This window comes from Electrophorus electricus, chromosome 4, assembly GCF_041902795.1.
Source record: "Electrophorus electricus isolate QZ-2024a chromosome 4, ASM4190279v1, whole genome shotgun sequence".
Taxonomy (NCBI): domain Eukaryota; kingdom Metazoa; phylum Chordata; class Actinopteri; order Gymnotiformes; family Gymnotidae; genus Electrophorus; species Electrophorus electricus.
The window spans coordinates 30,167,395-30,179,626 of NC_137500.1; the positions used below are offsets into that span (position 1 = coordinate 30,167,395).

At 39.0% G+C, this 12,232-nt stretch overlaps 1 protein-coding gene across 1 annotated transcript; it reads left to right on the top strand.

Moving 5' to 3' along the window:
- Positions 1-51: 51 nt before the first annotated feature.
- On the top strand, positions 52-8,277 carry pofut2 (protein O-fucosyltransferase 2). Its single transcript, XM_027016417.3, has 9 exons — positions 52-270; positions 571-821; positions 1,047-1,191; positions 1,500-1,610; positions 1,910-1,976; positions 2,213-2,338; positions 3,296-3,476; positions 6,228-6,351; positions 7,171-8,277. The coding sequence occupies exons 1-9, from the start codon at positions 89-91 to the stop codon at positions 7,322-7,324; spliced, it is 1,341 nt and encodes a 446-aa protein (XP_026872218.1). The 5' UTR covers positions 52-88; the 3' UTR covers positions 7,325-8,277.
- Positions 8,278-12,232: the final 3,955 nt, after the last annotated feature.

Sequence of the window (12,232 nt, forward strand, 5' to 3'; positions counted from 1 at the left end):
CACAATGATCGCAGGACTTTAGGCTGGGCGACGTTGCTTGGTAACCATAAACGCGTGCCTTTTGCCGGAAGTGCGTGGCCTTAAAGACATGGCGCAACTGTGGATCACGTCGGTGCCTGTGTTGTGTGTTCATAGTTCTTATTTTTATGTTGCATTGTTGGCCACTGCCTTCACATTTGAATTTGGTTCTGGTTCAGAGCAATCGGATCAAAATGCATTTCGTGCTGGAAATTTGGTGTCGCCGGGTGCAGCGACAGCACGAGATGTACGGTAGGTACACCCTCACAGTTATAACACTTTTCGGCTATGTAATTCGTTTCAAAGAGAAAATTGTTGGACCTCTCCTGTTCGGAAAATACAAAAATAACTAACACGTCAGACCAGTTTCTAAATGAAGACTATCGTCCACAATATAGCTTCCAGTTTGTTTCCCCTTTTCTGGCCATCATCTGGCCATTTTTACATTACAGTTGACTTTGTTCTGCTTCCCGTGAAACTTTATTTGATGTATGTTATTTTCCTCGCCTAAGTCTTACGTGCGCTGTGTCGGTGCTGCGCTTTAATCTGTAGCTACTTGCTTTATGACGTGAATCCCCCCGAGGGCTTCAACCTGCGTCGTGACGTGTACATCCGCATGGCATCCTTGCTGAAGACTCTGAGGAAGCAGGAGGACTGGGTGCTGGTGCTGCCCCCCTGGGGTCGCATGTACCACTGGCAGAGTCCTGACATCCACCAAGTGCGCATCCCCTGGGGAGCTTTCTTCAGCTTGACGAGCCTACAGGCCAATGTGCCTGTACTTGAATACGAGGAGTTCATTGCAGGTAAGGTCTCGAGCAGCGTATTTTGCCAAAAGCCCTGTGGCAAAAAGAAGTCGAAGAAATGTTCTTCGCTAATTTCCTTCCTAAAACAATTAGCTATAAAGTTTGCTACCACTGCCCATGTGCAGTTTTGTTTTGTAAATCATGGATGTTAGTCTGTCCTTTGAAAATAAATCTTTTTTGCTGTATATGTATGTCTGTGCTGTGTGTATGTGTGTGTGGCTCTAGAATCTGGCGGGCCCTTCATTGATCAGGTGCTGGTGTTGCAGAACTATGCCGAGGGCTGGACCGAAGGAGAATGGGAAGAGAAGGTGGATGAGCGGCCCTGCATCGATCGGCTCATGTACACAGGAGACAAACAAGGCTACCACAGGTACCAGCAGAGACATCCCCAACAGACAAGAGACACAGGTGTAGTGGTACATTTGTACAGTTGGATGAAGACAAATTGTAATTCTATGTGAGCTGTTTTTTTGCTTGTTTGTTTGTTAGTTTTGGTTTTATCTGTTTAGATTTTACCCATAGAAATGTTGCTGAAGTTATTATTGGTCATTTTTATTTTATTTTTTTTATTTTGGTAATTGTTCAGTCACAATTGTTCAAAATTGGACAGTCAGTATTTGCTAACTGGAAATAAAGCTTTTCAGATAATCTGTTTGGATTCTTTGTTGTTCCCTCTAGAGGCTGGTTCTGGGGTTATGACGAGACCCGTGCTCTCAGTGTAACCTGTCTGTCTGTTCAGGGCCATGCCTCCATCTTGGCCCCCTTCTTACAGAAAAACATCACAGCTGCGTGAGTCACTAAAGAAAGCTAGCACCTCTTTAATGGTGCATGCAAATTGTGGCCTATTTTAGACCTAGCTCCAAATGACCCTATCTGGTTCCCAACTCAGAACTTCACATTTAAAGGAATGTTCTCTTGATGGGGTATTTTCTGTTGTTTTGAAATGTATTTGAAAATGTGGCATCTAAAACACCGGTGTTAATGCTCAGAGCTCTGAGTAGTGGGTACCTCCATGTCTACTTTCTTCATTCCTGAACTTTCCAAAGCAAACGCAGTAAGCGCATATGTGCACTTTTATCTCTCCACAGCTCTGTGTTGCTGGACAGAGCTGAGACTCTCCTCCATGATCATTATGCTGGAAAAGACTACTGGGATGTGAGTTCATGACGGGATTAGTCCATTGCAGGCAGGCTTGCCAACAATGTGTTGGACTGTATGTTAGTTACTGGACTATTTAAGACTCTTGGAATTTAAAACTCACTCCCCCACCACACACGTATACATACAGATAGAGAGAGAGAGAGAGAGCAAGAGCAGAATGACACTGTCCCACCACTAAGATGTGTTGTTTTTGGTTTTTAAATGGGCGCTTTCATGGCTGTGTTTCACAGACACGGCGGAGCATGGTGTTTGCCAAGCATCTGCGCGTCGCTGGTGACCAGTTCAGAGCCAAGTACCTGAACTCCACTGACGAGCAGGACCACACCCCATTCAGCGAGGACTGGACACGCATGAGGGTGAGCATGGAGGCTCGCCTCAGGGCAGGAGCCGGGCTGACTCAGGATCAGCTTTTCCTGACCATAGCGTTGTGTTGATATGGATGTGAATTGTAGTAAGTAGTAGTACTAGAGCAGTACTTTGAAATGTTTGATAAGTGTAGGCCGTTGGTTCCTCGACTTCATATGTACGTGTTTAGTTGAGTACAAGGCCTGTGGGGCTGTGCAGAAATAAAATGGGTTGTGATCAGGTTATGGAATATACAGATCGGGTTGTGGTATAGCAGATTAATAATGATAAACACCACAAGGACAAAGCTGTGATTATTGTTATTATGGGCGAATAACAAGAAGCTCTTTCTCCAAATGACAGTTCTAACTTTTCAGAAACAATTTTAATAATGATAAAAAGAACAGCAATAACAAAAATAATGGTAATAGCAACTGTGTTGGTCCTTTTTCATACACTCCAAATGTCACACAGTGATTTGCAAGACAACAAACCAGAACATTGCAGGAATATTTAAATAAGCTAAATAAAATAAATTGGATACAAAAATGAATAAACTTCAATAAAAGAGTCCTTTTAAAAACAAGCAAAAATTCATCTAAATTCATGCAAATTTAAATAATTTAAAGGATTAAAAACACTGTTTAGTGAAACATATATTGAAAAAAAGAACAATCTTAAAAGAATTGCTAAAAAATAACAAGTTAGTAAATCAAATAAAATGTAAAAGTAAAAAAGTTCGGTTTAGAGCTATGTGTTAAACTGGTAATAGATGGACATTGAGGGGTAGTGTTCCAAATCAGTGGAGCAAGGAAACCATGGCTGCTTCACAGTTTTTTAAATTTTGATAAATTTCTTGTTTATGTCTCCTGTCAATAGAGGTATTAGTTAAACAGCCTATCACAGTCCATCTTTAAGGCAGCCTTTGTATAATGGGATCTGACTGCAGATTGAACTCTCTGTGGCAGACCAAGCTGGGCAGCGCCAAAGGAGGGCCATATTTGGGTGTCCACCTGCGTAGAAAGGACTTCATTTGGGGCCATCGGGAGGACGTGCCCAGTCTCAAGGGGGCAGTGAAGAAGATCCGTAGCATCATGAAGAAGAACAAGCTGGAGAAAGTCTTTGTTGCCACTGATGCGGTGGAAGAAGGTACAGACACTATCCAGAAGAGGGCAGCAGTGTTAGTCAGGATTTTGAGTTCCCTTTTAAAGGCGCATTAGCCAAGAATCACCTCTAGCTAGTAATAGGTGAGCACAACAACATAAACAATTTTATTTATTTATTTATTTTTTACTCTTTGGATCCTTTTTCCATTAACACAAAGCACACCTCTAAGATTTTTGGTGTCCAGTGGAGTTCAATTCCAGTATCAATAAAGTTGTCATGATTCCTATCTGATTCGAAGAGGTTGGCTGTTACTTAATAATAAATTATGTTATACGCATCAGAAGAGGGCTAAATTGCTGCTCTTTACCCATGTCAAAGACTTTATTTATTTTACTTGGTAAATTATAATGACATTTCATTTTTTCAGAGAGACTTATTGTCTAAACTTATTATCCAAGTATTCTACAAAGCGTTACTTTACCTAGCTCCCTAAGTGATAAAGATATTCAGTTCATTATGTAAAATGATTTTGCATCCAACTTCATCCCATTCACATGTAATAATTCTTTCCATTTTGGAAAAGCGCAGTGTTAAGGCTTGTCTTTACCAGACAAGATGCAAAGCGCTTACCAGATTCCACCACATTTTCTTAGTCAAACGGATGGAGATGGAGATGGAGGTGGTGTGGGGTACATTTACATTTATGGCATTTAGCAGACACTCTTATCCAGAGCGGCTTACAAAAGTGCTTTGTCATTTGCTCATAGAATATATCATCAGTTGTAATCGGTCGCTGAAGAGGAACCCCTAAAATGGAGGTCAATGTAAATACAAAACAAGGCTCGGTCCTAATGTAAATACAAAACAAGATTCTGCCCAATTTTTAAAAACATGTTTTGAAATGTTTGGGAAATATTTTGAAAAGCACTCATTTACATATTACATCAGCCTATTTTAGCCCTGTGTACTTGCATTCCAGTTTTCATGCAGGTTTCAGCTCTGACTGCTTTTTGAATGAGGCACAATACAGGGCCAATCAGAACAGAGCTCATTTATCTTAGATGTGTCTTAAACAATGATGGCAAAGTTAATTACTTACTCTCAGTTTCCAGTTCGTTTGGTAACTTATTCACATCTTATTTGGCGGCTGAAGTTGGTTCCTTATTCGTAAAGGGAGCGTTCACGTCGCATATTTGCTGTGCACTTTGTTATACAAGCATAGATGTGATCATAAATTTATTAAGAATTGATTTTTTCTCATCCTGATATTCTGAATGTAAACATTAGATTAGAATATAATTAAAGTTTTTATTTTATAAAATATTTATTATTTCAATTAATCCAAAGTGTGTAATATTTCAATATGCTAATTGATTAAGCTACATTTCTACTGTAAGGAAAATCTATTTTTAGTCTGGCTGTTGGTGATTTTATACATCAAAACCTCCTGAGAATACAGTGATAGTACACACATTTATTGGAAGAAGAAATGCCAGCTCAGGTTTGAGAGTTTAAATAACCACAGGCCAGACATATACTTTTTCAATATGGAACAAGCCTATTTGTGTAAGGATAATTTTATGATCTTATTCATGTTGGGCCAGACAAGTGACAAATCTATCATACTGGACTAAGATCATTTTATACCTCAAAACTGTCTGGAAGCTTGGCACATTGAACAATAAAGCACAATGGCAAATTAATAAGATGAAATTCCAGATCAAAGCTGAGGGATTTAATGATGTTCAGCCAGCCAAATAACGAGTTAACCAAAAAGAATCCTGTAAAAAAGAAGTCACATCCTGTAAAAAAAAAACCAAAACCCTGGTTTTTGGGCTGGACTAAGCAAATTCTACACCTCATGGCACATTGAGCAATGGAGCACACTGGTAAATTGATTCAAAGGGTGAATCTCGGAGACATACTGAGGGTGTTATTCATGTTGGGCCAAACAAATAACAAATTTTACACCTCTGCTCTAACTGGCAACATGGCACAAAGGCAAATGTAACAACTGAAACTTCATATCAGTTTTGTGGGACCATGGGCCTACCTCTGCTCTAAAGACCTTGGGCCAGACAAATAATAAGTTAACAAAAGAGTTAAAATGTTGGGCCAGACGAATAACAATTTATTGTACAGAACTGGTTCCCACCTGTCAGATAACCTGTTTTTAGGCTGGCCACCGGGATCATTTTACACCTCAAATCTAACTGGCAAAATGGCACTTTGAGCAATACAGTGGGTTGACTGGTGGGAGCAGTTCTGTATAATAGATTTGCCCAACATGAGTAAGCCCATCAAATTCATGTTACACGAAGATACTTGTTCACTATATGAAAAATTATTTTAAAAATTATTACTTAATTAATTATGATTAATCAATTATAATTCATTTTTGGAACATAAAGCCACACAAGTTGTAAGTGGACATCAAGGGAAAATATAACACAGAAGAATGTAGGCTATGGGCCCTGTAATAATGGTGCACATGCTCATAGTATATAATACATAACTTAGTGAGATATCTAGTTTTGTTCACTGTTGCAGCACCTAAAATGGTGTGTTTGTGATGCATTAAATCCCAGCTGGGGTTTCATGGTCTTTACAGTTATATCTAAATTTAAATGCACATTTACCCTTCACTAGTCACTGTTATTAGGACATACATATTGAGGAGTGGTAGGAATTTTTAAAAACTGTTTTTTAAAGAGGAAAGAAAACAACATTTACACAAGTAATGTTTGTCTGGATATTTCTATAAGTTAATGGTTTGTATATGAATGCTCTCAGAGGTTTCCAGGCTGAAGAAAATGTTGCCTGAGATGATACAGTATGAGCCTAGCTGGGAGGACATCGAGCTCCTCAAAGACGGTGGGGTTGCCATCATAGATCAGTGGATCTGTGCCCATGCCAGGTATGCTGCCACACCTAGCATGTGTGGTCACATGTCAGTCAGTCACATTCTTCTATCCATTATACCCCACGTGTTACAAAGAGCCATACACACAAGCAGTTTGACACTTTAAAATCCCTCCCTATTGTTCTTTTCCTCATGTGTATACTATTTGGTTTATATGTCTTTTTATATATTGAGTTTTTCATTATATCATTTTAACATTTTATGAACAAAGACGTATAATGGAATTAAGTGTCCAAGATCAATATATTCAAATGCTTATGTTTAGCCACCTAAGTTATGTTATGTTAAAGCAATAGCCACAATAAAGTTTAGAGGTTTCTTGATGGTGGAAATTGTAAGCTTTAAAAAAATGGCTAAATCAGTCAATATCAGGTTGATGGCGTTTGTTACAGCAGTAATTAAACAGACTGCAAATAATCTGGAGTATTATTAATTCTGTTTTAAATGGTGGTGCTAAAGCTTGCAAAAATAATTGATTATAAGTCATGTGTGAAAATTTGAAAGACTGATTTAGAAAAGGTTTTTATTTTTTGTAGATTGATTTTCTGATTATGTAAGCAGATGAACTCACTCAAAAAAAATGCTTTTTAAGAAGTCAGAACTGCTATTAAAGGTCAAGATTCTTCCCATGTGAAACTGGAAAAGCTAGTGTCTCTAAATACCAACTAACGAACAATGTTGACATGAAAACGGTTTTGTTCACCTATGGTTTACTTTATCATATGCTTGCAGAAGTGTAGGAGGCAGTGTAGATGTATTATTATTTTGTTTTCTGTACTCCATGGTAATGCCTGCTGCCTTGTTATTCTCTAGGTATTTCATTGGGACCTCAGTTTCAACCTTCTCATTCCGCATTCATGAAGAAAGGGAGATCTTGGGTTTTGACCCGAAAACCACTTACAATCGCTTCTGTGGTGATGCAGAGAAAGAGTGCGAACAACCTACACACTGGAAAATAGTGTACTGAATATCTCCGATCAAGTGAAAACAACCTACGGCTGCACAACCACATAGTGTTTGTTTAATTTCAGCAGAAAGATTTAAAAAGAAAAGATTGGATGAGACTGGTTAAAAAGACTCTAGGTGTTCCATGGTTCTCTCACATACAGTGGTTATCATTTATTAGGAACAGGTTAAGGAATGGTGTGCTCTGAGTGAAACCTAACAAACTCCCATGTCCTTTGCTAGGTCTGTCCTTAAATGCTGCTGTGCTATGTTCATACTGTAGAGTGAGAAAATCTACATGTTTACCTCTGTGAGTGAGCAGGCAGTGTTCTTGATGCTCTTTGATAAAGAGTTTGCTGAAATGTAGTTCTGTTTTTTGTTTTTTTTTCCATGAAATATGTTCAGGAAATATGATTTGACAGTATTTTCTGGTGCTTTGTCTGAAAACACTTTGGGTATTGGAACTGTAAAACAGCTTCTTATATGATGTGGACATACATTACAGTGACAAACTGACAAATTGGCTCATATTTGCCAGTGTTGTACTCTGCGTTCACTCACCTTGTTGTGCCCTTCTGCGGTTTTTACCGCATTATTGTTTACCATTAAATTCATTTTGGCAATGAAATATTTCCCCTTTTAAAGGCCATGTAATATTACATGATACATGTACTTTCACTGCATTTCTTGAGTGCTGTCATTATTACTGGGCAATGCTCTAAAGCCAATTGCTTTTTTCTGTCTTCCCAAATCATGAATTAATTTAGTTTTCCCAGAGGGAGTGAAAGGTTTTTTAAATCACTGATTTTTATTGTTGGAATGTTGTGAATGTGACACATATATAGATTCGCTATGATAGCTCAGTCTTCTGTTACATTTGGAGGAAGAACCTTTTTTTTTGTTTGTTTGTTTTTGTTTGTTTGTTTTTGTTTTTTTACAATTGTGGATTAAAAAAGTATCTTTTTAAAACTTCAAGTTGTGTCCCTTCTCAAGTCAGTACATGTCATTATGTAAGAGCTGGTGTTGATGTCATTGAAATCTGCATTCTTGTTCACAAAGGAAGGCTTATTGCTAAGACAGGTGACAAAGGTCTCTGTGCTATGGGTTGAATGTCTAGTTTCGTCTGAAGGTACTCTGCCTAACACAGTGGTGCTTATCGTCTTACCGAAAGTAGTGGGTGAAACAAAGCCATTTGGTCTCACATCTTTTAGTTTTTCTTTTGTTAACAAACATATTGGGAAAACATTCAAACTTTCAGGTTCTGAAATGGTGCAAACCAATGGACATTAGTGATTAGTTAAATAGTGAAAAGAAAACTAACTTTTAGGGATTTTTAAGTAAAAGATGGACCTGGGTTAGTGTTCATCCTAGGTTTATATAGACACTTTAATTCAAGAGATTCAGTAGATGGTGACAAACAAGATTTCCCCAGCACGGAAGTCTTATGAGATGCAGACAAGCATTCTATTGCCATGTGATTTCAGCATCTCTGTTGCATCGTGTTGCTGCTCTGATTGTAGCAGTTGCTGTGCTATGAATTGACTAGGAGGCAAGGGTAAACAAGAAAAATAAAGTTTATTCTTAGTTACACACACAAGTGTCAGGAAAGGAGAAGCAACCCCCCCCCCCCTTCTTAGCCCACCTTTATACAGTTCGTACTAAGCAGTGAGAAAAAGGAACAGCTCCCTACTGGGAGGTTTTTGTGCTGATGCACCTATCTTTCCAGCACCAATGTGTAGAAACTGGGTGGGTCAGATAATGGACAAGGTCAGGGTCACAGAGACAAGAGGTAATATAACTTACTGCACAAACTTTTCAAGCAGTTGATTAACTATAAATGTTCCACTACATTTCCCTCCTTTTATCCCAAGAACATCTAAGAAAAAGTTATATTAATCTTAAAGACATTGTAAAAGATATTGCCATAAAAGAACAATGTAAAAGATATTGCCAGAAAAAAACATCTTTTCAGTCCATGGTCTTCTTTTGGGAGATTTTCGACCAAAGCGTCATTAGTTTAGACAATATTAAGTAAAGTGATGTTTTTGTGAAGGATAGGCCTCTTCATATGAGCATTATATGTTAAGCATGTGAAACATTAACTAATACTACTAATAAAAAGATTGCATTTTGGCAAGTCTGGCATATCAGCCTAGTCCTTTCCTGGTGGGTCATCTGTGCATAGCTGGGGGCCAGTCTGGAGTAGAGTCATACGGATCCTCTTGCATGGACAGTACCCAGTCATTTTCCTCTTCTGTTTGCACTTGTACTAGCTAATAGTTATTGGCCATTGCAGATTGTATCAGTTTATCTATGAATGACTGCCTGCAGGAGGCTAAACATGGTCCAACTAGGCATATGGCTATCGCAATGATTACTACATGGTCAGAATCCAATGTCCCCCCTTTCTCAGCCCAACTTTATACTATTCATCCTACGCAGTGAGCAAAAGGAACAGCTCCCTACTAGGAGTTGTTTTGTCCTGCTGCACCTATCTTCCCGGCACAAGCGTCACAAGAAATTGGGTGGGACAGATAATGGGCAAGGTCGGGGTCAGAGAGACAAGAGGAAGCACCCGTAGCATCCTGACTTACTGCACAAACTGTTCAAGAGGTTGATTAAGTATAGATTTTCCACTACAAGCATGACATCAGTGGTAGGTGTACCTCATCAGAAAGCGAGAATTATCAGGCATGTCCAGATATGAGGGTGTGTAAATTAGGTAACTATAATGCGCAAAGATGGACTCCAGCAGATCTAGCTATGGTAGCATAGCTAAAAAGGATAGAGTCAAAAGGAACCACAGGCACGAGGGCACCCTGGAACATCAGCACTCCACCACTCTCAATCAACAAACTTGAGTCACAAAAGAGAGATGAAGAGATAGTGTCATTACATCCCAGTTTACCATAACTCTCAACGCCCATGGACCCCCAGATCTATACCTTTACCTAAGATGAGAAGTAGTTACTAAAATGTCTGACTGTACAGGTTTTCAGCCTAGCCTTAAATATTGAGACTGTTTCTGTGTCTCAAACATTTACAGGAAGGTTATTCCATAGTGTGGGAGCTTTATAGGAAAAGGCTCTGCCCCCTGTGATAGATTTTCTTATTTTTGGTACTAGTAAAGTGCCTGCATCTTTTGTTGGCTCAGTGGTTAAGGTTCTTGCCTTGTAGTTGGAAGGTTGCTGTTGGGCCCCTGAGCAAGGCCCTTAACCCTCAAATTATACTCAGTCATAATTGTAAGATGTGTTGGATAAAAACAACTACTAAATGCTGTAAATGTCTCTGGGCTTAACAGAAGATTTGTTTTGTCAGGATTAAGTGAGTGAAAGTTTCTGAACATCCAGTGTCTGACGTGTCTGAGGTCTAAACCCTGATTGAAAGACTTCATGTATCTAGTTCTGATTCTGATATGAGCTTAGCTGCTGAGCTACAGCTTTTTCTAGGATCTTGGAAATAAATGGAAGGGTTGTGATCAGCCTGTAGTTTGACAGCTGACATGGGTCAAGATTAGATTTTTTGATAAGTGGTCTGATTACTGCTAATTTGAAAGCATTTCATACATAGCCAATGTTCAAGGAGGAGTTTATTATTTATTATTAGTAAAAGTTCAATTACCTGTTTTATAGCACTATTTAAGTCCTGTGTGTTAGCTGCCTCTTTGCAAAGTATTGCCTCTGTTCCTTTGAGTGTGCTGAGCGGTATTCTTGGTTTCTTGTACTCCCTGTGTATTTACCAGTTTGCTGTTCTTGACTTTGTCTTTGGATTTCCCCTTTTGTATTTGGTTGCCTTCTGGATTGTTCTTTTTGGTTCTGTTCTGGACCGTTTTTGACTATGTTCTTGGCTCATTCCTATACTAATAAATTCATTTGACTTATTCACACACGTATGGCTTATCCTGCCTCATTACAATATTTCAGAAAAGGTTTTTAAAAAGATATAGTAATATTAAGATAGAAAAAGGTATAAAGATATAAAAGCAGTTTGACTTGCTATCTTCCAAGAGCCCGTTGCATCAGGGCAACCATCCTCAGACCTTCCCTTCAGCACTGGTGTCATCAGCAATTATCCTGTACACACACAATCCCATGCATACATTTTTATACGGGTGTGTTTTTTAACCACACTATCTCGAAAACAAGCTTGTGACAACAATGCGGACAGAGTCTGCTAACATTATTGCTAGCATTAACCTTACGCGAGAGGCTAGCAGCCAGGTACACATCCATGATCCTCCCACAGCATTGGAATTTTGTCATTTTATTGCCTTATCTGGAATTTGAAACTTCTTAGATTTAGACATGAATGATCTGAACTGGATCAGATTGTTAACCAAGTTCATATGCAAGTCACAAGAGGGAGTACACTCTCCTCTTATCACCAGTTATCATTCATTGATTCCACTGGCTATTTTCATTTGAAAAATATTAATACACAACAAGTCTATAGTTTCCTGCATATTTGCATTTTTTCTTTATTCTTTTCTGTGTTTTTAGGGGCATAAGTGTGTGTGTGTGTGTGTGTGTGTGTGTGTGTGTGTGTGTGTGTGTGTGTGTGTGTGTTTAGTTCTTGTGGAGAATGCTTCCTGTTAATTTTAGATATGCAAAAGGTGGATCTGTGCAACTTTTCCTGGACTTGTGGGTGGACTGGCACAGTGGACATTGACTGATGGGTCTAATTTTTAAAAACTGATTTAGTGATTTAGGCTAGTGGTCTAACTCTTCTACCCCAGGCCCCTGAGTTCTCGCCCCTCTGGTGTGGTCAGTAATCCATCCCTGTCAACATGACAGTATTGTTGTTATGACTGATCCTTACTGTATAACGATATATTAAGCAGGTCACACACACACATACACACACGCACACACACACAAACCGGCGAGGCAAGCCGGGAAAACAAGTCTACAGACGCGCCCACTGCTTATCT

Coding starts and splice junctions, on each gene's coding strand:
- pofut2 (XM_027016417.3), top strand. CDS start 89: ATGGCGCAACTGTGGATCACGTCGGTGCCTGTGTTGTGTGTTCATAGT. Junction 271..570: donor GCGACAGCACGAGATGTACG/GTAGGTACACCC, acceptor TTTAATCTGTAG/CTACTTGCTTTATGACGTGA. Junction 822..1,046: donor ATACGAGGAGTTCATTGCAG/GTAAGGTCTCGA, acceptor GTGTGGCTCTAG/AATCTGGCGGGCCCTTCATT.